Source organism: Camarhynchus parvulus, chromosome 14 (genome assembly GCF_901933205.1).
Source record: "Camarhynchus parvulus chromosome 14, STF_HiC, whole genome shotgun sequence".
In the NCBI taxonomy this organism is placed as follows: domain Eukaryota; kingdom Metazoa; phylum Chordata; class Aves; order Passeriformes; family Thraupidae; genus Camarhynchus; species Camarhynchus parvulus.
Window position 1 is genome coordinate 4285501 of NC_044584.1, and position 23685 is coordinate 4309185.

The 23685-nt window shown below is 47.8% G+C and overlaps 1 protein-coding gene across 6 annotated transcripts in view; it reads right to left on the reverse strand.

The window, feature by feature from the left end:
* Positions 1-23685, reverse strand: part of TNRC6A (trinucleotide repeat containing adaptor 6A) — a 62517-nt gene that overhangs the window by 5790 nt on the left and 33042 nt on the right. For 3 of the 6 annotated variants that reach the window (XM_030957832.1, XM_030957830.1, XM_030957829.1), the window contains exons 5-19: positions 18296-18628; positions 14556-14603; positions 9517-12105; positions 8541-8705; positions 8220-8395; positions 7980-8060; positions 7498-7549; positions 6299-6441; positions 5812-5958; positions 5504-5641; positions 5156-5284; positions 5003-5080; positions 4547-4757; positions 1599-1730; positions 29-187 (exon numbers count right to left, since the gene is read on the reverse strand). In XM_030957832.1, the coding sequence (XP_030813692.1) occupies positions 29-187; positions 1599-1730; positions 4547-4757; positions 5003-5080; positions 5156-5284; positions 5504-5641; positions 5812-5958; positions 6299-6441; positions 7498-7549; positions 7980-8060; positions 8220-8395; positions 8541-8705; positions 9517-12105; positions 14556-14603; positions 18296-18628 (4581 nt within the window). The remainder of the gene's footprint in view (positions 1-28; positions 188-1598; positions 1731-4546; positions 4758-5002; positions 5081-5155; positions 5285-5503; positions 5642-5811; positions 5959-6298; positions 6442-7497; positions 7550-7979; positions 8061-8219; positions 8396-8540; positions 8706-9516; positions 12106-14555; positions 14604-18295; positions 18629-23685) is intronic. The other 3 variants (XM_030957833.1, XM_030957831.1, XM_030957834.1) reach the window with 3 other exon arrangements.

The window sequence follows — 23685 nt, forward strand, 5'->3', positions numbered from 1 at the left end:
CGGGCAGGGAGGGAGGGCAGGGCTGTACCTGGGGGCCAATTAACACTGCTAGAGCCATTAGGCGATTTGGCACGGGGCCAGCCGTCCCCAATGGAGCCGGGAGGACTGGCTGGGGAGTTACTGCTGTTCAGGAAGTCGTAAGGAACAAACGGAGAATCTTCCAGCCTAAAACCACTTGAAATAGCACCTGATGGGAAAAAAAAGCAAAAAAAAAGCAGTGAAATATTTTTCACGGCTGGTTTTTATATCCCTATATAAATACATATAAAATCATGCCCCTGTAAATCATTCATGAAATATACAGCAGCACACTGTCCTCCTGTCTGTGATGCCAAGTTATATTGGAGATCATACAGGAGTGTATGAATCAAAATGAAATACATCTGAGTAATTCAGGAGAAAACTATAAGAATAATCTCCCATGAAATCCCTTCACTAAAACAGTACATATATTCAAAGAAACATGTTCAACTCAAGCAAAGTATTAATTCCAGAGGTCAGAGCATCCCATGGGACCCCACTTGACTAACAGGGTTCAGCGGTGGGAGAGCTCGTGAAAGAAACAGCCACAACCTGTGAAGGATCTTTAGCTACTGCAAAGCTCTGTAGATTCTATTCCTGTTCTTGGGAGGCAAAAAAATGAATTTAAGAACGCCTGGAGACAGAGAAAGGAATGGTTTAAAAGTTACCAGACAGCAAAGCCAGTTCTGAGGGAACCAGGGATTGCATGAGATACAGAAATTCCTGGCTCTGGTCAGAAAACATCACCTGCAGGTAAAGCAACCACCACTGCCCGTGGCAAGAGTGGGAGGGGTCAGCAGGGCAGCTGCAGGGAATGGCCACCACCAGAGGCAGCTCAGAGCAGCAAAGCAGCTGATGCACCTAAAAATACCCCGACAATCTGAGACTGAACAGTAACAGGAGACTGGGGACATTTATAACTATCTTTAGGCACAGATGCTTGGGCTATAGACTCGAATTTTAACTGGATGATTTCAAGCAACTGAAACAGCTGAAATGTCATATGAATCTTGATTACTGGAATGAAACATGAAGCAACCAAGTTCACCTCCTCTAAAACTAAGGACAGCAATGGTACCAAGTCTAGCCCTTCTAAGCTGTCCCCAATTTTAGAATGCAAACACAGACACTCATAACCAAAACCTGCCAGTAAAAATGTCAGCCATGCCCAGAATGCGGTAAATCCCCCAAAATCACCTCAGGACAGAAGGGTGGTGGGAGAGAAAACTTGAAAACCAAGCTTTTGGCTCAAAAATATATGAAGCATTCCACTGGAGATTAAGGTAAAGCTAGTAGCAATAGTCACAGTTACAGAAAAGTCTGGTTCAAAATGAGTTCTGTAGAATGTTTCTACTAATCTCATCACAAGATCATTCTGTGAGCACAGTCAGCAAAGCTGTGGCTGCTGTGGGAGACAAGCAGCAAGCTGGCACAGACAGCACCACAGGAACTGTTGTATATAACACAGGAGTGATAACACAGCCCAACAAACACTGCAAAGCTGTGACAGCGACCCCAGCACCCCAGAGGCTGACCTGGGGTCATTCCAAGTGCTGCCCAAGGAGTGCTGCACATACCATGTTTGCTGGAGTTCTGATCTAAGGATGTGTTCATAGAAATGCTGTCGACTGTAGTCCATTTCCTCAGCCGAGACTGTGGCTCTTTAATACTGCTCATATCCAGGTTTACATTCAAGTTTGAGTTCATTCCTGAAAGCACACACAGCTCATGAGATACAGAGCCAACCTCTCCCCTGCTCCTCGCCACTGCTGCCCCAGAAAGCGCTGAAGAGCACGTTACCATGGTTATGTCATGCTGCAAGTCTCCGCTTCTGAGGAACATTCTAGCACTGAAACCAGGGAACTCTCTGCACACAGAAGCTAAGCTGAGCAATGCAAAGCACTCCCAAGTTCTCAGCTCATGTCCTCATGCAAAAATGTCAGTGGAAGAAGACATTAGGAAGTTAAGAGAAACTAAAATGTAAATACCTAGAATAGGGGGCAAACAGAACTGCTCTTGACCTGCTGTAGCTGTGGTCTGTACTTCTGATGATTCTCTGCCAGAAAATCAAGACAATGCCAACCCAAATCGACTCAAATACCTGGAAGAACCAGGCTCTTCTGGGCTTGGACAACGTGCCCACATGTTTGACCTTGCCATGCCTGCTCCCTTTCCAATTCTGTAAGAATCCTGAACTCACAGCTCTACCTGGTACCTTTCCAGACCTTCAGATCTGTTTACTTCTTTTCTGAAAACAAACCACTACAAGAGTTTAACTTGAGAACACACAGGGAACTTCTCAAATGTCTCCTAGAAACACCTTCCTTCAGCACTGGGGACAAAGGCTTCCTCTTGCTCCTAAGTGCACATTCACAGCCATAAAGCAACTGGTTTACTTTTTGAGGGGCTTTTGTTTGTTTCTCTTAAAGGCATGAGCAAGAGTTGGTGCCAGAAAAGCCTCCTCTTGAAATGCCTCATGAAAAGTGCTTGGAACGGGATGGAGTTTTAAGAAATATAACAACTGTCAATAGGTCAAACAGAAAAAAAGGGAATGTCCAGCTGATCCTGTTTCTGACACCTCCCTCTGGCATTTTGCTGCTGTTAGAGCAGTAACTCTGCACCACAGTAACCTTCCCTCTACCTCTGGAGAAGCTGCAGAGACCAGACCTCTGAGAGAAGGGGTAGAAAGGCCCCAGGCTGGCAGAGGGGCACATCTGTGACCGGGCCAGTGCCAGCCCCCAGCAGGCACAGCTCTGTCACAGCTCTGTGTGGGACATGTGTGGGCTGAGTGATGGATACCAGCCCCTGGACATAATCCATCATTTAAACACTTCCCAGAAGTAGTTCTTCATGTCCTACTGTGGAAGACTTTATATTAGTTAGACAGTTATACTGTTAGTTATAGTATACTCAGTACTGGTTATTAGTTATATCAGCTATACTCACTATAAAGGTGGTTTTTATTAACAGAAATACTTAATTCTATAAGGAATTGGGATGTGACTGCAGAACTGGTCAGGGAGAGAAAAGGATGCTCTGGGTGAGTATCCAGTGAATCCTGACAAATCCCTTCCCTGAAATGGAAACAGAACCTCCTTGCTGGGTCTCCTGACACTGGTATGGGAACACAGAGAAAACAACAAACCCAAGGATTTTCCAGGAGACAGCCAGGCAAGGTGAGCTCCCTCTCACACAGCTACACCACCACGCTGCACTGGGAGGTGACACCAACTTTCCTCTGCACTCAGTTCTTCACTGGAGGGAAGAAATTCCAGCAAATGCTTCTCCTGCCCTTAAGCCGTTATGTGAGGACTGAGGGTGGCTCTGTGTGCTGAGCAGGGGGACCCCAAACACTTCCAGACTCCTGAGGGATCTCAAAGCAACCTCACACACACTGCAGGCTCCTGAGCTGTGGCCATGATTCATGTGAGAGAGCAGCTGTGGGGCAGTGTACAGCAATTCCAGCTCAAGGAATGAACACAAAGGAGCCTGACCTGGGCAGGATGCAATCCCTCAGCAGAGTTTGGTGAGAAAGTGAAATATGCCTTTCCTTAGAGCTAACACAGTGTGTCAATAGCTAAAAAACTTCCTTTGCATGCCTTGCCCTTTGAATGAAAGCAGAACTGGGCACTGATGCCAAGCATCACCAGCAGCTCTGAAGCAGCAGCCTGGACTGGAGGCTGGCCCCAAGCCACCCCAGCGTGGCACTGTCCTGGCCACTGCCACTCTGCCTGCAAGCACAGGGACCCAGCTGCATGTCCAGAAACAAACTTCCCTGCAGAGGCCAATGAGAATGCAATCAGCCCAACAGAAAGGACCCCATTAGAATAAAAGAGAAGAAAAGCAAAAATGAAGGGGAGGAAAGAAATGGGGGTAAGGAACAGAGGTAAATGGTAAACAGCTGTAGTAAGATAGCATTAAAAAGGGACCTAAAGTAAGAAGAAAATATACAAGCCTGGAATTTCTGAAGTAGAAATTGGACAGAAGCCTGAAAATGTAGGGAGAAAGAAATAGGAGATGTTTGTATTTATAAATGTTCAGACATTCTGCCTAATGAGACAACAATTATTTAAAAATGCAAAGCCAAAAGCTTTCTTTCCTGGACAAAACCACTAACAGGCAAAGTGACTGTTCTACCTTTGCAATTCTAGAGCCATTGAAAGCATTTCTGAATTCCCAAGAAAAGTGTCTACATCAATGGATTCTTTGCATGGATTCTACTTCTTAAAGTCCTTTAGCTCCAGGAATGAGGACTTTGTATCACCCTGGGGATCCAGGGGACAAAAGGAGCACTAAAAGGAGCCTGTCATTCCTCAGGACTGTAAAGTATTCTGCACTGGGACACTCACTGGGAATGAGTGTAATGGGGAAAAGTTACTTGGTGAGCAAGGGTAACCCCACATAGAACTACTACTGCCACTAATATGGGAAGTACTGGCAGGGTTACAGTCATTTTCCAGGAGGAGGCAAGGGGAAAAGTGGGGCTGTGTGTCACACAAACACTGGCTGACTGCAGGGCACCCACCTATAGGGAAGCTGCTGAATGCATTGATTGGTGAGGGCCCTTTCTGCAGCTCAGGAGTAGTGTGGGGCATGACATTCTCGAGGAAGGATTTCATGGAGGGCTGATGGAGTGACTGCTGTTGAGAGGGTGGAGTTTGCTGCTTCATTAACAGGTTTGGATCAAGCTGACGGGACTGTTGCATCATCTGTTGCTGCATACTAAGAGATCGACCCTTTAAAAAAAACAGAGCAGTTACAACACCAATGAGCAAAAGCTTTTCCATGTTCTGACAAAGAGAAATGCACCTTTGTGCCCTGTGCATCCTGCAGCCAAACCCCAGCACCCAGTCCCTCCTCTGAAGCTCCAACTCCGTCCACCCCTGCACACTTCAGTGCGAGTCACAGCAAGAAACGCAGCTCAGGATGAAGGGCAGCTCCCAGGAGAGTCTGAGAGGTGACAGTGAGGAGGTTTCCTTACCTGCTGCTCCTGCTGCTGCCGACCCCCTGAAGGCACACTCCTCTGGGGCTGTGCCTTCTGCTGCTGAGCCAGCAGCCGCTGCGAGACACGCCAGGGTTAGACAGGACAGACAGCAGCCCCAGCCACCCGCACCCACAGCCAGCACCAGCTCACCTGTAACTGGGAGATCTGAGAAAGCTGGTTTAACTGGGACAGTTGATTCAACATGGCTACCTGTTGTGGGCCAAAAAGTGGGCTCAGGCCACCGCTGTTTGGTGCATACTTCAGTAATGATACTGGAACCTGCAACACACACCAGGGCCAAAGGCAACTGTAACGGCTCTACTCGGGCCAGAATATGAGAATACTACTACCTCTGGTCAACACATGCCTGGCTTCATCAAGCCAAATATGCTCCCAAATATTTACAGAATAAATATCAGCAGCACCAACAAACAAGGAACAATTTTCTGAAGCAGCATTTCGATAGTTCATACACAGAGTGTTTTCTGTATCACTTACCTGAGGGGATAGTAATGGAGGAGGCACTTGAGCACGTGGATTAGGCTGAGATGAATTAAGAGGTTGTGCTGGAGGCTGCTGCATGCTCCTGGGCTGTGCTGCTATATTCCCAACACCAAACACACTGGGATTGCCATTCTGGGGAAAGGATGGGCAGTCAGTGACAGAAAACCTCTTCTGCTGCTTCTCCCACCCCACACATTTCAATCCCAAGTTAAACAGGTATCAATTACACAGCAGCTACAACGTTATATCAACAGGCATTAAATGCAGTAAGTAACACACCAAGGATATGCACACAGCCTTACCTGTCTAACAGAATTCAAGCTTTGCATACCCAGCCCTGCTAGGGAGCCCAGGGCTTGGTTAGGTAGTGCATTATTTGAAGGGGGAAGCTTCATGTTTTGATTGGACATAAACTGCATGTTTTGGGACTCGTCTGCTACAATGCCATCCTGATGGGACAGACAAACCGAGGCGCAACAACCAGCCAGCAAGCAAGCAGAAGGGAGAAACCATTGCAGGAGCAGAAGGGAAGAGTCACAGGACAGTCCAGCACCAGCAGGAAATAGGCAGAAAACAAAAGAGATCAGGTTAGTCATCGGCACCGCCAAGGGCTACAGAGAGTGCTCAGTACTGTGCATCAGTGAGTTAACAAGAACAGATCTGTGTCCTGCACTAACCAGCCAGCCCTCAGCCCCCCTGCAGCACCTGCCTGAGGCTCAGGAGCACACAGCTCACTGCTCAGGACACACTGAGGGAGCTCAGCAGTGTCCCCAGACAGACCCCACTGACCTTATCGAAGTAAGGACCGCGATCCATGGAAGACTCTTTGGGAATTTGGGGACGAGAACCGGGGCCTTTTCCAACCACACGATTGTAATCTCCCACGCCCAGGCCGTGCTTGTCCATCTCCATCCTCTTGTCCTGCAGTAACCCTGGGCACAGAGGGATGGCCGCACACCCTGGGCTCAGCCCCAGCCACACCAACACCAGCTTTGTGCTGGGGAGCTGAGCTGAGCCTGTCCTGGGGCAGGACAGCCCTGGACACACAGCACCCCAACTTTGTACAGCCCTGGACACACACACCCCAGCTCTGTACAGCCCTGGACACACAGCACCCCAGCTTTGAGAAGAGACCCCTGCACCAATGCCTGCATACAACTGAGGTGTGGAATCACCACCAACACACTTTGCAAGGCCTCACACAGATATTGCTGTCAGCTTGCTCTTAAAACCAAGCATGTGTAAGTGTTTAAACTTGCAATAATTTAAATATCAGGTCTGCCATTAATACTGAAATCTAAAATCCAAAAGACTATGAGCCCCAAAGTGAAAATACCCAATAAGGAGAGAGTAACTACACTAAAAACTACAATGCTGCAATTAGTTTTAGTTAAACATTCTATCATCACAGTATACTGTAATTAATGTATTAAGAATTATCCTTCATTTGCCAAAGAAATCCTAACATTAAATGGAATCAAATAAACTGTAACTGCTCCCAAGTAATTTTACACTCAGGTTTAAGCATTTCTAAGACAACTGTTCGGTATTAATTCAGTTCTTAGAACTGAACACATGTTTCCAAGAATGAACCCAATGAGCCAGTGTGGGATTTGGTATGTTTCTGTTTATACTCAGTGGAGGTGCCCGGAGGGCAATCAAGATATTTATATTACAAGGAACAAACCCACCACACCCTGAAAACATCCTCTCATGTCAGTTTAACATACATAAATATGGATAAGCTTAGTTTGATACGTGGCCAATATTCCTATAGCAACCAGGTGATTCTGTGTGCAGCATTACTCACACACAAATACTCTTCTCTACAAGGACATTCCTTTTCTTTAGGGAAATATATACTTAACTACGCATAGCTATATATACACTACATACCACTTCAAAAATGTAATTTACAGGAGGATATCAGGTAGAAGAGAGTATGGAAGAAAAAGCAAAAAAGCCCAGCTCAGTTCTACTGTTCTTACCTCCAGACATGTCCATCTTATTGCTCTGTACGGTTTCTTCTGGTGATTCTCTCTGAAGTAATAAAATAAATCACAGTGATTTAATTTTTAAGATAAAACAAAGAGATTCATGCACACTATTACAATTCAAAACTGCAAGAAAGAAAAATCAAGACAATCAGATGCTATTTTAAAGCATTTCCTCCCTTCAGTTGCTATCCAGTGAATAACAGGTTCCCTCACCGGAACTCCTAGTAAATGCAGTAAAGCATCAGGCTATTGGATGAACACTTGGGTAGTGGTTACAAAACCACTCTTCCTCAATAAAGAGGTCTTTTTGCAATGAGAATGCACAGAAAAGGGACGGCTGACAGGGGAGACAAACAGAAGTAAAAAGAAAACCACGATGAAAATGAACACTTGGCAATTGAGCATTTCAAGGTCTGCACATTGTAACAAATCCTGTGGAAAGGCAGCAAAGCCAGACAGAGACAAATACTTACTGAAAAACTGAGATTTGTGAATTGCTTAATGAATGGATTGATCCATGTTTCATCTTGCTTATTTCCACCTTTCATTATTCCCTTAAAAACAGAAAGGAGTTCCTGTGATACTCAGATCTGACTTTAATTACATCACAGAGTGTTAAGAATGAAAATTAAAGTGTAACGCGTAAGTGCAGCAATCCCTTCAGACTCAGCTTTCAGAAATGACTGCAAGCCTTGCCCCGAGCTGCTCCTCACCTTTGTGGGCATTTTCTTCATGTAGGGTGGCCAGTTTAACGAGGGGTTAGCGTCCTGTGAGGAACTGCCGTTCCACATTCCGATCTCCACATCCTCCTCTTCCTCCCAGCTGGTCTGACGACTGCCGCTCAATGGCATATCATCTCCACACCAACTATCTTGCATAGATTTAGGCCCTGGTGGTGAAAGAACCCAGCAGTGAACACTGCAGTAGCAGCCCCACCAAACAGGTCGATGCCGACTGCAAGGTAAAAACCCCTGGAAAACATGAAGCTTCCAGAGAGGGATTTCAGCCTTCTGAAGCACACTGAGAGTACTCACCAGGCTTGTTTGGAGGCTGCTGCCCCAGAGAAGTGTTTCCCCAGCCAGAGGTGCCTCCTGCATCACTGACAGGCTCTCCCCAGCTCGTACCAGTGTCCATGGGCTTGCCCCACGCCGCTGTCCCGTTATCCACAGTGGTGGCTGGAGCAGGAGGCTCTCCCCAACCTTTGCAAAGCAGGGGCAGTTATTGGCATCGTTCTGAACAGGGTTTTAGAGCTACCTAAAGACACTCAAGTGTTTTCCTTTTTCTATATGCTTAACATAAGTAAAAAGCACGTGAGCACATATTTTCATTTTGTGGAAGGGTCACTGTTACAACTGCAAGCTGTTCCATTAATAAAAGTAATCACAAAAATACAAATTTTGTATTTACAGAATTACATTTTGATAATACAAATTTCTAAGATACTAAGCTAAGAGCTGCTCATTACATGTAACTGACCCCATCTGGCACTTAAAAAGAGACAGAGCACAAAATACTTCCTATATCTCATTAAGTTCCTCTCCAAAATCATTATTTACTGCTCATGAAGCTACAAGACCAGAAAGTTTGACACCAAATCCTTATAAACCCATCACCCCTCATTCTGTCCTGCAGAAGCTCAACATGCTTCTTTTTTTTGAAGTCTCATTGGCAAAATTCAATTTTATCTGGTTTAGAATCATTTAGGAAAGTATTTCAATCCTCAGACACTATTTTAAGTATTTTCTCTGTGTTCCCACTCCCCAGAACTCAAGCAGAGCTGTTTAGCCCTTATTACTGCAGTTATTTAAAACTAGAGCAGATCTCCCAATCTGTACAAACACATCAATGCTCTGTGACAATGCTGTTCATTTCTTTAACAAACAGAAACTGTACTTCATTGCCACTTTGCCCTTTCCAATTTGAAACTGAAATATTGTTCTAAGAAGCAAGACTAAAAAAAGAGCTTTATAGTCAGTAGAAAACACAAATTTGGGTAAAAGCCAGGCTTACCAGAACCCGAATTGCTCTCCTTGCTAGACATGGCACTTGAAGACAGTAGCTGCGGATGTACCTGTGCTTGCTGGTCTGAACTGCTGCTACTGTTAGGGACATTTTTATTCCACATATTCACATTTTTGTAGTTGTATTTGCTCGGATCACCCCAAGCAGAAGTTCCATCATCAATCTCCATCTTGCGGCGAATGGATTCGGGGGACGGCTCCTCCCAGCCCGTGGGCTCCTCCTCCTTTGCTGGGGCTGGCATCGGCCCCCCCAGCCAGCCGGACCCCGGGGGCTTGCTCGTGGCAGACGGGGCTCCCCAAGAGCCAACATCTTGCTTGTTCCACTCAGGAGAGTTGATTGGCTTTGACGAGTCCCCCCAGACTTGAGGCTGACTGGGTTTCGGAGGGTCTCCCCAGCCCTGGCTCTGATTAGACTTTGCAGGCTCATCCCATCCTGAAGAGTTGTTCGGGGTTGCATTGTTGCCTCCCCAAGTAACAGAATTTGATTTACCTGGCTCATTCCAACCAGACACCGACCTGTCGCTGTTGCTGCCTCCAGAACTGGATTTCTTTGCCTCACCCCAGTGGTTACTTCTGGAGTTTTCACCCCAGCTATCACCAGCAGACACTGCCCAACCCTGGCTGGCCTTCTGTCCATCTCCCCATCCCTGCTTCATCTTCGGTGTGTCATTCCAGGATGACTTTTCTTCTTTGCCACTTCCCCACGATTGATTGCTCTTGACCATTACTGTAGCAGCAGAATCTTCTTCCCACCCCCCTTGGCTGTTTGACCCTTTGGAGTCTCCCCACCTTGTAGCAGACTTTGGATCTCCCCACCCCGATACAGATGAGGTATCGTTATTATTAGGGCTAGGTCTATCCACACACCCCCCTGAGCTGGAAGTCTGTGTCACAGAGCCCCCCCAGGCCTCTGTCCCATTGTCAGTTTTTCTTTCACCCCTCGGTGACGTTTCGGTATCCCAGGCAGTGTTCTGTTTGATTGGAGTCTGTCCCCACCCGGAGTTGGAAAGGACACGCGGATCTAGGTCAGTTCTGTTCACTATGCTTTGGAGTAACGTGTGCTGGTCAACTTTCCTCCTCTCTCGGTTCTGGCCCTCGGTAGCCGCTCTGTCCTCGTGGCACCCGGCGCTCTCCGAGCTGCCCTCGCTGTCCCCCGTACCTGTTTTGGCCCACGTGCTGCTCTGCTCAGCCATCTGGGAGGCAGCAGAACTCTGGCTGCTGAGCTCCTCCTCCTCAGCAGACTTCCATCCATTTGTAAACTTCCTGCTGTTTCCATTGACGCCCTCGCTGGAATGCTGATTGCCGGGCAGTTTGCTCCATTCCCCGTTGGGAATGTTGGTGCCAGTGCTCTGTGCGGGGCTGCCCCATCCTCTTCTGCTCCCACCAGCGCTCGCACCGCTCCCGTTTCCCCAGGGCATGTTCTGGGAGCCGACTGCCCCTGCCTCCCACACCCCTCCGCCTTTATTCCCGTTGATTTGAAAGTTAGTGCTGCCGGGCCCGCTGCCGCCCGGCTGCATTAGAGTTGCATTCACAGTGTCACCATTAGCTTGGCTGTTTGGGCCTGGACATTTGTCTCCAGAGTAACTAGAACCATAGGCACCCCAGGTAGTACCGTAAGAGCCGCCAGTTTTGGCCTCACCGTTGCTCAGGTGAGAGATGGAAGTGCCGTTTGCCACTGGAGAGGCCTGAATCTGAGAATGATTCATTGTGCTCACGCGCCAGGCCCCGGGCCCTGCAGTGCTGGGCAGCTCGTTCATCTGCACCGAACCAGCAGAGTTTGGTAAACTAGAGGTCATAAAGTTAGTAGTGTTATTTGGTCCATTCATTTCAGTGTTAAGGTTTTGAGGTTGCCCACTGAATGAAACATTCCTTGTACCATTTACTTCAGAATCACAACTTTCCTGAAGGCTTCCCCAGGAACCGTGGGCTGAGCCACCCACTTTCGAGTTAATACTCTGGCTGTTGGCCATCTGACCTATGGTACTGCACTGAATGCTTGTGCCAGGACTCCCACTCCCCACGGACCCTTTCAGGGCATGTCCACTGTTCTCCAACACAGACCAGGCACCATGGTTGCCATTTGAATTCAAAGTGCTTGGATTTAACCCTCCATTTGATGAAGAGCTTATGGTGCCCCAAGCATTCATTCTATTGTTGCTACTTTCAGATTTGCTGTCAGGAGCATCCACAGAAACTTGACATGTGCTTATTATGGACCCGTGGGATAACCCCCAGGGCCCATTAATACTTCCATTGCCCACATTATTGCTGTTGCTACCAACCACAAACTTATTCTGAGCCCCGTGGCCGAGGCCGTTGCGAATGCCGTCGCCCTCTCCTGCCGTGCTCCCTGAAGCCATGATCACGAGGTTCCGCTCCGACCCAGAGCTGGAGGCAGAGTCAGTGTCCATACATTCTGAAGTCAGCTCTGGGTCACTGCCAGTGATTGATGGCCATGCTTCTTTGTCAGAGCCGTCTACGATAACTTTATCCCAGTTTGTGCTGGAGTCGCTATTTGAAGAGACTGGTCCCCAGTGAGAATTTTCATAATGGGATCCTAGACCACTGTGGTTCAGATCTAGAATGAAGAAGGAAAGCCCAAGGGCATTATTATGAGTTTAGCATTATTACTTCATTAAGCAGAAGAGGGGGGGGAGGGAAAGTATAAAGATATTAAGCCAGGAATTATTTTGCTTATTATTTTGCTTCTGTTAAAACTACAGTCATGGAAAGTGACAGAGAAAGCTCTAAGTACAGCTGCCCAAAGGCTGCCAGGCACAACCCAGAGCATCTCCCAGCATGCAGAGCTGCTCTCACAAAAACCTCAGAAAACTTTAGACTCCTAAAGGTCTTTTTCTTCCAGAGAAACATTTTTTAAAAGGATACTCTGTATCACCACATACAAACTATTTTCTAAAACACATATAGGTATTAAAAACCACAATACTAAATAAACCTGAAAACACACCGGAAGGCAGAAATTGCAAGAGGACATGGCCCTGGCCCAGCAGTACCAAGTGCTGTGCGACAGCAGCCAGCGAACACACACCTTCCCACCCCTGTTACAGACGTTGTATAGGAGCCTTCAGTACAAGTTATTCAAGGTATTTTCTTTTATACAACAACAGCTTGGCACAAAAAGCACAAGACCCATCTGAAGTTCTGCTTTCAGAATGCACTGATGCACAAGCCCATTTTTAATTAATTTTTAAGCAATATCAATATTACTCATCCTACAGTGCAACAGAACTGAGTGCAAGACCCTGGCTCCCAGAGGTGGAGCAGCTCAGAGCAGGGATCACCCACTGCCGCTCAGCCCCTGGCACTCGGCCGAGCTTCCCCTGGTACATCACACTGACCAACAAGGATGGTGGCCCAGCAGTCTGCACCAGGAGGAGGGGCAAAGCCCTTGGCAGGCAGGCAGAGTGCTGTGATGGTGAGTGGCAGCTGCACAGTCCTGGAGAGCCACCACCAGCCTTGGGAGAGCCGGGATTTGCCTAAGCATGACCCAGAGCGTGCCCATTTGTGTGGCACCACAAGAACACTGCCATGGCTCAACAACTGCCCAACAAACTTGAAGCTTTCAGCTCTCACGCCGGTATTTTAAAAAAGGACATTTAACCTGCACCAAGGGACTGACCAAAGAGCTGTGTGCACTCTTGGGAGTGAGAGAACCAACGGCACAGAACAAGATCCTGATCACACAAACACCATCCCAGGAACAGCGTCCCTTTTAAAAGCAACACAAAGGCACACAGATGGCAAACGGCCTGAATTCAGCACTGAGAGATACAGCTTAGGACTACAAGTCAGAGGGAAATGGTAAAACAAACTCTAATTTGCACAGCAGCAGAACACATGAAGAAAGCTTGTGTTTATTCCAATTCTGTTACCCGAATTTAGCTGCAGTTTGTGCAGAGCTGATCCGCAAGCAGCACGCAGCGATTAACTTCCACTCAGCTGAATTTCTCCCATTACACACAAAGCTACTTAGACCAACAGTCCTTCTCCTGCACATAAACGTGTCAGTGATGTCTAGTATGAGCCACTGCTCTGGAACATTCCTACCTGAACCTCCCCAGCTCGTGCACTTCAGAGACCAAGCATACAAACACTGAGCAAGCAGGTACCAGCTCTGACTTTCTGTATCTGGCAGAGACCACAGAACACCCTCAAAACTGGAAAATGACATGTGACAACACCCTGCCTTTGGTGCACAGCACAGGGAGCCAGAACAGCCCACTCTTGCTTTTCTTCCCAAAACTATTTAAAGTTGCAACTGAACTTTTGCTGCTTAAATCCTTGACAAAAAAAAAAACATTTACACAAACCCGAGTTTCTTAAAATTCTGTAATCTGCTAAGATTGCTTTCAGTAATTTTTAATTTAAAGCTTTCCAGCTATGAGTTATCCTGCAGGAAACATTTGCAAAAAACTGTATGTATTTTAAAAAGCAGTTTGTCATCACATGGGCTAAAATAAACAGGATTGAGAAGCGTAAATTAAGAAATACCTGATTCTTGCACCCTCTGCCTCCTTTTCCTGCTCCAGCACACCTGGCACCCCAGGCTGTCAATACCATACCTTGCAATCACTGCACCTTTGGGCCTTATCAACAAATGCATTTTAGTAAATACAGTCCTGAGCTTTTAGCAAACAATCAAGACACGATTTCCTCCACAGTGTGACATGTCTCTGACAGGAAGCACAAGCTTGCACAGATTATTCAATACCATAAGAGGCAGGTCAGCATGGAAGCATAAATGTAAAAAAAAACCTAGTATCTTAATGCTAAGATGACAAAAACTCTTAGTATGAATTCTGACTTAACTAGAAAATTAAAAATGCTAAACCAAATTAGTATGCAATGGCAGAGAGAAAGTATACTGCAATCATTCACACACCCATGCCAATGAAAAGCATAAGCCAAAGAACAAAAATAAAAATTAAAAAATCAGACAAAACTGTGTGAAACATGTAACCACCACAAACACGTAGTGCAACAGCAGGTGAGATGGAAGTAGCTAACCTGACTGGTTAGGGGAGTGGCTCACCAAGTCCCGAATGGGAGGCATGCCTACAAAAAAAAAGCAAGAAAATCACAGAAGTGTTACTTCAGCAAATGAGAGAACAGTCCCCAAAGCACTCAGTGCTGTAAACCCAGTCCTCAGACCCCTTTTTCAGGACAGGTTTCTCTCAGAGCCACTCAGTCTCACTGTCTGCTCTGAATCACGTTCCCCACACAGGGAGCAGGGACATGGCAACAAACTCAGCCTGGGGATGTGAGAATTAGCAATTCTGCTGCTTTTATGACACATTTCAATTACAACCTACTTGTTACACATTGAATGAACCAATTTAATGTGTCCTTAAAAGTTTGATTTATACAAAAAAGAGGATATAGTCAGGGAAACCACAACCAGCTCATTTTGGACTGTACTGACTAAGAAGTTGAGTAGTCAGCCCTGAAACTTCAGCAAGTTCCTCTCCCCTCTCTGAACAGCACATTTGCTCCACCTCCCAGTCAGGACTCTGCTGCCTGACTGAGCAAACAGCAGCATCTGAGCATGGCCCCGCTCTGACTGAACCTAAGCACGTGCACAGCAATCCACCACCTGCCCCCTTCATGTCCTGCTCCTCCCCTGTGCCACACAGGCACTGTGAGAATCAAACTTCATCTTTCAAACCCACACATTCCACAGCTGGAGACCATAACTGTTACACTGAAGGCAATGTTCCCCAAATGGATCCAACTTTCATCACCACTAACTGCAAATCCCAACTGCTCCCTTCTTCCCTGAGTCCCCCAACAGCCAAGAACCACCCCAGGTTATTGGAGGCACCTTTTGCTCCCAAGGGCTCTGGCTGGGACACAACGTTGTGAGATGCACCAGGACAAAGGCAGATGGGAGGAATCCAAACTGGAGCCCTGCCCGGAGCCCAGTCCTGCTCTCCTGCTCTGCTCTGGCCACAGCCAAAGCAGTTATTGCTGGAAATACTTCAGTTTAGAATGATAATCATTTCACTGTGGAACAGCCACCTGTTATCCCAAGGTGTTCCAGAGCAGAGGTGAGCAAACACCAGGGCAGCAATCAACCCTGCCCTTCATGCCAAGTTTGCACATGGGGCACGTCAGTGAAGACAACAACTAAACTGGGAATGGAAGTGTCCTGATAAAGAGCTACTTAGGGAGATTTCTAAAAATAACCATCTTGGCACTGGCCTGGATCTGTTTCAGAAGCACTACAAGCCATGAGCTTCATTTATGTGTCTCTACTAAAACAATGTGCCAAATGTCCTAAAAACAGCAGGAAAAACCCAGCCCACAGGCCTAGCCCTTCTTCAGCTTTACCTCTAGACAAAGCATGTTGATTTTCCAAACAGGAGACAACCGTTCACACAAAACACAAGTAAAGAGATGGCGTTTAGACCACTGATATAATTAAAAAATTCCTCAATACCAACAACTTAAAATCTTAGTGTGCCCAGGGCAATTAAACACTTTAAATTCAGCAGTATCTGCCTGCATTACCTGGCTTTTACAAAGCACCTACCAAACCATTCCAACACAGCCGAACTGGGGAGAGATCCTTCAGGAATTACACACAAATCCACAGCCATTCCCAATTCCAGCAATTCTAACTTCAACACTTGAAGCCCCAGTTTTTCTTTTAGCCCTAAAATACAGATCAATCCCAGCAGCCATTGGTTTGTCCATGGATATCCTGTCTATGCAAGCAACCTACAGATCTGTCAGATGTCATGAGATTTTGCACTCCAGAGGTAACAGAGAGTACCTGGAGCTGCTGGTGGAGCTGAAAGAGGAAGTAGGGAGAGTGGGTGAAACTGAGACAGGCAAATGACAGCTGCATTTCCTTTCAGACACAAAGGTGGCAGAAGACATCAGCCCTGCTGGACGGGGCCTCCCCCACCTCAGCAGTGCCACACCAGAGCTTGAAACAGAAACCCAGCACAAAAACATCATTTGCCTTTCCATTATCATCTTGTCTGTGTCTAGGAAAGATCATGACAAGACATCCAAACCAGCCATTATTCCTGGTTATTCCAGGGAAGGAGACATTCCAGGCACACACATGGCACCAAGAAAGGAGAGCTGAGTGCCCAGTCTCAGATGGCAGCTCTGAGCTCTGCTGGGACACACAGGAACAGAGCTCTGAAGGGACAGAGCTCTGGCAGGAGCTACAGCCAACACAGACTAAGTGTGACAAAGCGACACGGCCCTGTCTGCCTGCAGGGCCCTGAACCTGGCTGGACACAGCACCCAAACCAGCAGGGCACAGCTCAGAGCACTCAGAGCAGCCCCAGCCCCAGCCCCAGGACAGCCCTGGCACCTGCTGGCACTGCCCACAGCAGCACAAACCCACAGAACACTGAGCAAACCTGGACAAATGCAGCACACAAATGGGAATCCAGCTAATTAAATGCTGGGCTGGTGTTCACACAAGTACAATGGAGAACAGCACACAAATCCTCTGGATACAACTGGGAGACTTAATAGGTTGTATTAAGCAGTAATACTTCTTAATTTAGTTTACGTGTGAATTTTTATTTAAATCACCACTCTTATTTAAAGCACCTTGCTACACACGTTGGCCAGTAGAGTACACATGCTGCAGGAAAAGTTTCACCTTAATGAAAGGTAACTTTAAACATCACTGTGGACAGGAACAACAGCATATAGGCAAAGCAAAGAAAATAAGCAACTTACCTGTTGCAAAGGTAAAGAGTGCTACCAATGTGTTACAGAAATAACACTGGAAAGCATAAAAAATAATATGGGAAACATTCCTCAAGGACTCATGGATAAACTGCTCACAGTGCTTTGTTTACTTTCATTTGAAATCCTGCTTCTTCAAGATGCAGTAATTGAACAGCTCAAAATTTAACTCAAACTTGAAATACCAAGGCTATTTTCAGGGTTTTATTTTTTTCTCTTTTTTTCGCTAAAGGGGCTGAGACTCACATCATCGCTGCTACGTGCACATCAAAATGTAAATACAAGTATAAAAGTAAGAAAGTATTAAGCATTGACATGCATTAACACCAAATCCCTTTGAAAAGCTAGATCCGTCACAGAAAGTTACTTTTTTCCAGACAAATATAAACTCCATTAATGTCCTGTAAAATTAACTGAACCACATGTAGTGCAGTCATTGAACAGCACATCCTACACATGCAACAGGCAAGTCCTCCCAGCAGAGCTGCTCCATCCCTCTGCTGTCTCCTCTGGCCTGGTCCAGCAGCTCCATGCCCTCCCTGTGCTGGCCCCAGGGCTGGGGCAGCTCTGCAGGTGGGGTCTCACCTGAGTGGGGCACAATTCCCCTGCCCTGCTGCCAGGCTGTGGGACTAGCCCATCCTTGGGATGGATCCTAGACCCTTCTTTCTGGGATGTGTCTACCAAAGCTGGATGCAACAGAGGTGCTTTGTACCGTGGCCATGCTGGGATAATGCTGAGCACAAATCAGGGAATGTGCAGCACAGCAGAGGCCACGCTGGAACCAACACCTGCTCCAACCCTGCCACTCACTGCTGCCAACAGCCTGAGACAGGGGCTGAGCTTCAGTGTGCAACCCGCCCTGAGAGGCAAAACCACCCTGCAGCGCTCACTGTCGAGCTCTGACACAGGAAAGCATCTCCTCATGCTACAGCTCACAGTGCAAGTTCAAACACTGTCGGCTGAAGTATTCCCCTGATCGTGAATTTAAGCCAGTCGATTTTAGCTAAAGGAAAACAAGGCCCTGCCCTCACCTGGCTGTTTTTTGCTGCTGTTGGGCACTTCTCCGTTGGTCACGGGCTGGTTATTGGTGCCAGTGCTGCCTCCGGGCTGGCCGTTGAACAGCTTGGGGGTGGATCCCAGGTTTGCAGCGATCCCTGGTAACTGCTGCCCCCGTTTCAGAAGCTGCTTCTGTTCCTGGTGTCGGAATCGCGGCGGTACTTCCCGAGGAGGGTACCGAGGCAAGGGCTGCTGCTGGCTGCTGGCTGGGGCCCGCTTGGCATTATTGGGAGTGCTGGTTCCTGGGGAAGTGCCGTTGGAGGTGACGGGCTGGGGCTGGCTTACACTGGTCTTGGTTTGTTCTGGCACTGCCCCCACCCCCAGGAAAAAGAAAGTGGGACAAAGTTATTCATGTGAACAGCGACTTAAAAAACTGAAGACTAAGTCAACATTATTAGAGGTGTTTATTTATGAGGTAATGGCAGCATTTCTTGTGATTCAAGTTGTAACTCATCCCCAAGGAAAAGCTCTGTTATCCCTCAATGACAATGACACACTTTAGTGGCACAGACCTGGAAGCAGGAATATGCCTTGCTATCACTCCTAAGCAAGTTATCTCAGGTACAGGATGCCACTAACCACCTTTCTACAGCCTTTGCCAACAAATCAGCACTATGCAGTTTATTGCAGCATTGAACCTTTATTTAGAAAATGTTCAAGTATCAAAAAATTAAGTTTCCCATGTAAGTATTACCTATAGAAAACTGCTCTGGCCTGGCCCAAAAAGAACAGGGGGCAAACAGGACCTACAGGGCATGCTGCTCAGGCCTCCCTGCTTTAGGGAGCCCAACATGCAAAGGGACAGTGAGTTATCCATGGCCTCAGGCACTGCTGCCAGCAGGAAGGGCTGCCAGCACAGGCTCCTGCACGCAGGACAGTGCTGGCACTGGGAAAATGCCAAATGTGCAACTGCAGCTCCCAGTGACCCCAGTGCCAGCAGCATGTCCCAGCAGGGCGAGGGGAAGGTCAGACCACGGGCAGAGGGAGCACCAAGCCCGGACATCCCCAGCCCCAGAGCCCAGCCCGGGCAGGCTGGGCACAGGGAGCCAGCGCAGCAGGCAGGAGGGGCTCTGAGCTCCTGCTGTGGGACTGCTGCTGCTGCTGCCACCCCTCCAGCTGCAGGGCAGCTCTGCCCCTCCTCTCTGCACTGATATGTTAATGTGCTCTGCAAATTCCTTGGATGAGATATGCGTTAAGTGCCAATATTTATTGTGCAACTTCCCAAGATACCTCAACACTCGACCATGACCTCCCTCAGCACCAGGAATAATGCTACTGCAGGACTGAGAGTGTAGTTTTCAGGGGCTTTTAAAACCTTTTAAATATGTTTAAAGACCATTTTATCATTCACTTTCAGGAACTGAGTCATGGGAATACAACAAAAAACAAAAACAAACTTGAGCTTTTGTTTAAGGAATCAATTTGAATGTTGTCAGTGCTACTTATGATATAATCTGTTTATTTCTACTTTACGTATTCTGAAAAACATGAAATAGAAGCCTTTAGAATAAAAAAGCCACTGAAGAATCAGCATCTGAGTTGTGTTTCAATGGAATATTGCATTTTGGCTGCTTAAGGGAAGCAGAAAAGAAAAACTTTGGAGACCTTGTTTGACAAATGGGGGGGCAGAAGTCTCAGGGTGAGGACACCCAACCTCAGCTGCCCCTGCAGGGCCCCCAGCTCCTGTGGGGCACAGCAGGGACACAACTCTCCCAGCTCACAGCTGCCTGCAGAGGGACAGAATTAAGGAGAGGAAGGACCAGGACACAACTCAATTTATTGTATTGTATTCTATTATACAGGGAATAGAAGGTATCAAAAGGCTATTAGATAACTGGGAAGTTGATAAAGATCACAACCACCACTTCAGATTTCCCTAATTTCAGCTGTTCCCTATATTAAGGGAAGGCAACTGGTTCCTTGCAAAATATTTTGATGAACATAATGAGACAACAAACTGTGATTCTGACTTCTGGTTCAAAACTGAACTTCACAAGTAGGAAATAATATTAAACGAATCTATTTCATTTGGTGCTTCTAAAATTTCTTGCATGATAAATAAAGTAACAGAGTGACTAAGCCCTGAAGGGGGGGAGAGGTGCTATTTAACCAAATTGCTAGAATTTGTTGACAACTGCATGCAGAAGGACTTTGAACTTTTCTGTGTCCAGGTACTGCAACAAGCTCTGAAATTAAACCACGTTTGTTCACACTCCACAAGCTGTGTAAGCAGTGCCCAAACCCTAACTCTTGGTGCTCTCCCTGTGCCCCCTGCCCCAGCTGCTTGCAAGGATGACCCTTTAGAGCCTGGAGCACATCCAGCTGAGCTGAGCTGACAGTGGCACACAGAAAATCCCTCCTGCAGCCCCAGAGCAGTGCTGGGGCCACAGCCCCATGCAGGACACACACACACACACTCCAGCCTGTGGCACACACTGCTCCAGTCCTTCTCCTGCCACTGTCACCTGAAGCAGAAAACACAAACACCCTCGCTTGAGGAGATTTTAATACAACATCCAGCAGCCCGTAACACTGAGCCACTTCTGCTTCCCTGCCACTTGCACCCTGCACCACTGCTGCTGGGGGTGCAGTGAAATCATTTCCATCTGACATCCCCTGGACACCCAGACAGGGCTGCCAGCAGCACGCCCAGGGCACCCCTAACACTTTGCTTTCCTAGTTAAAGCTACTTTAGGACCAAGTGTGTTAGAACCGACCCCAAGGGACCTGCAGGAACTCAAATCACTTTTGACTATCAAGGAGTGCACCAAATAAACAAGGTACTCGCTGCCCAGCCAGCCCTAAGGCACAGCACCAACAGCACTTCTCTAACAGCTCATGAATATTATATTTCACATATATTCTGAGCATTTGTTTCCTTAGCAAACATGGCAATTCCATCTACTATGATAGCAGCATATTGTATAACACACTTGCCAGGTCCCAGGGCTAGGCTACAGAATATACAGAGTCCACAATTATATGCTAATTTTCAACTGAAATTATCCAAAGTGCAACAGAATTCCCTTGCCTTTGCTTCCCTGAGAACCACAGAGTAAGTTTTAAGCTATAAAATTCTCCCTGTCCAACATTTTCTGCTCCACAACTTCTCAGAAGGCTAAATAATACATTAATATTCCAACATGGCTACTATGAATTCCAGCACCCCATAATCATTATTTTAATATCTTAATTTGCTCTAGACTAGTTGCTTGTTAATAAAAGTTTGTTCTACACACCAGCATTTTATTTTGAATTGTATTAAGGCAAAAAGATAATATTAACAGACTTACAGTTTACCACAGTTAATTGACTAGCAACAGCAAGTTTACAGAAACTAGTATTAAAAATGACAGATTTTCATAAAGAACAAACCTGCTGCAAACCCTCAGAGCAGGGGATGGTGGAGTTACAGTTTACAGAGAGATTCCAAAGAAAGACGCTTCCAACTTGTGTTGCTTTCCCACTCTGCAGATTTCATTAGAAAATGGAGGAGAAGCATGGTGTCATTTTACTGCTCCAGGAGCTGCCTGCCAACTCCTCCTGGAGCAGGGGCCCGGGGACTCGCACTCCCCCTCCAATAAAAAAATGGCAGCTGCTGGAGGAACTTTAATGCAGACGGAAAGCAGCTCGGGCCAGGCGCACGAGCGAGCGGCGCAGGGAGCTCAGATGCTCTGCTGCCCCGCACAAAGAGCAGCGCCCGGCTGGCAGGGACCCGCTGCCTCCCCCGGGAGCTGCTGCCGCTGCCGGAGCTGCCCCCCGAAACCCGCCCGGCGCGACATGTCCCGGCGCGGCAGGGCTGCCAGCCCCAGGGCGAGCGCAGCGAGCCTGCCTCTCGGGCTGACACACACCGAAGATGTAGTGCTAGAATTTTCCTGCTGGAAAAATGGCCGCAGCTGTGAGCTCGGAGCTGCTCTGGAAAATATCTCGTGTTTGCCAAGGCTTTAACCCCTGCAGATCCGCACGGAGGTGAGCGCGCCCTTCCTGCGGCCGCAGGCCCGTCCCCTGCATTCCTCTGGTCACCCCCCGGATTTAGGAGCTAGCAGGAGAGGTTTTCCAATCAGGAAAAGCAGAGTAAGGCAGGCGAAAGCCCCGACAAAACCCAGCAGGGTCTGTGCACTCGGGCCATTCCGCTTCGCGGAGAAGAACAAGCATAAGAAGTTTCCAAGGTGGGAAATATGAGTCAAAGATTTCAATTCCACACCCAGCTATTTTTAGAGCACTTTCCGTTTCAGTGGGCAATTCAGTTGACTCTGTTCTGCAATGAAAGTGGCACTTTCTGGGCTGCAGCTCCAGCCCGTGCTGCTCCCCTGAGCCCCACAGCCAGAGCCAGCCCAGCGCTGGGCACTGCCCATCCATTCCTCCCCATCCATACACCCACTGTGTGCAGGGCATTCCAGCCCCTCTGGGCTCCCACAGTCCCCATCCACACATCCATGTGTGCACAGGGCATTTCAGCCCCTGTGAGCTCCCACAGTCCCCATCCATACACCCTCTGTGTACAGGGCATTCCAGCCCCTGTGAGCTCCCACAGTCCCCATCCATACACCCACTGTGTGCAGGGCATTCCAGCCCCTCTGGGCTCCCACAGTCCCCATCCATACACCCACTGTGTGCAGGGCATTCCAGCCCCTGTGAGCTCCCACAGTCCCCATCCATACACCCACTGTGTGCAGGGCATTCCAGCCCCTCTGGGCTCCCACAGTCCCCATCCATACACCCTCTGTGTACAGGGCATTCCAGCCCCTCTGGGCTCCCACAGTCCCCATCCACACATCCATGTGTGCACAGGGCATTTCAGCCCCTCTGGGCTCCCACAGTCCCCATCCACACATCCATGTGTGCACAGGGCATTTCAGCCCCTGTGAGCTCCCACAGTCCCCATCCATACACCCACTGTGCACAGGGCATTTCAGCCCCTCTGGGCTCCCATCCCACAGCGCACACAGAGCCCAGCTCAAAGCTGCTGCTGGAACAGCCTTTCCCTCAGTGCAGGGCTCAGCAGCACTGCCCTGGGCGCTGGGCTGCCTGCAGGGTCTGGGCTGGGAAATTTGGGATAATGGACTGACTTGTCTGTATCCAACAGCTCTGACCCCAAGCACAGCACAAGGACATATTCTGCCATGCTAGGAGGAACACCACAACTGACAATTCTACAGTATTTTCAACAAATAGGAACTCAGATTATACTTATTTTTTCCTAGAATACCTGGTACAAAAGAACTGGGAAGGCACATGCTGTGCCAGCTGCTGCACAAAGAGATAAACTTTCCACTTAGCAACTAACTAATAGACTGGCCTCTAACTGTCCCAACCTCTCTTCCCTCCTTTAATGACACCAGCTGGATCAAACCAGGCAGGTCAG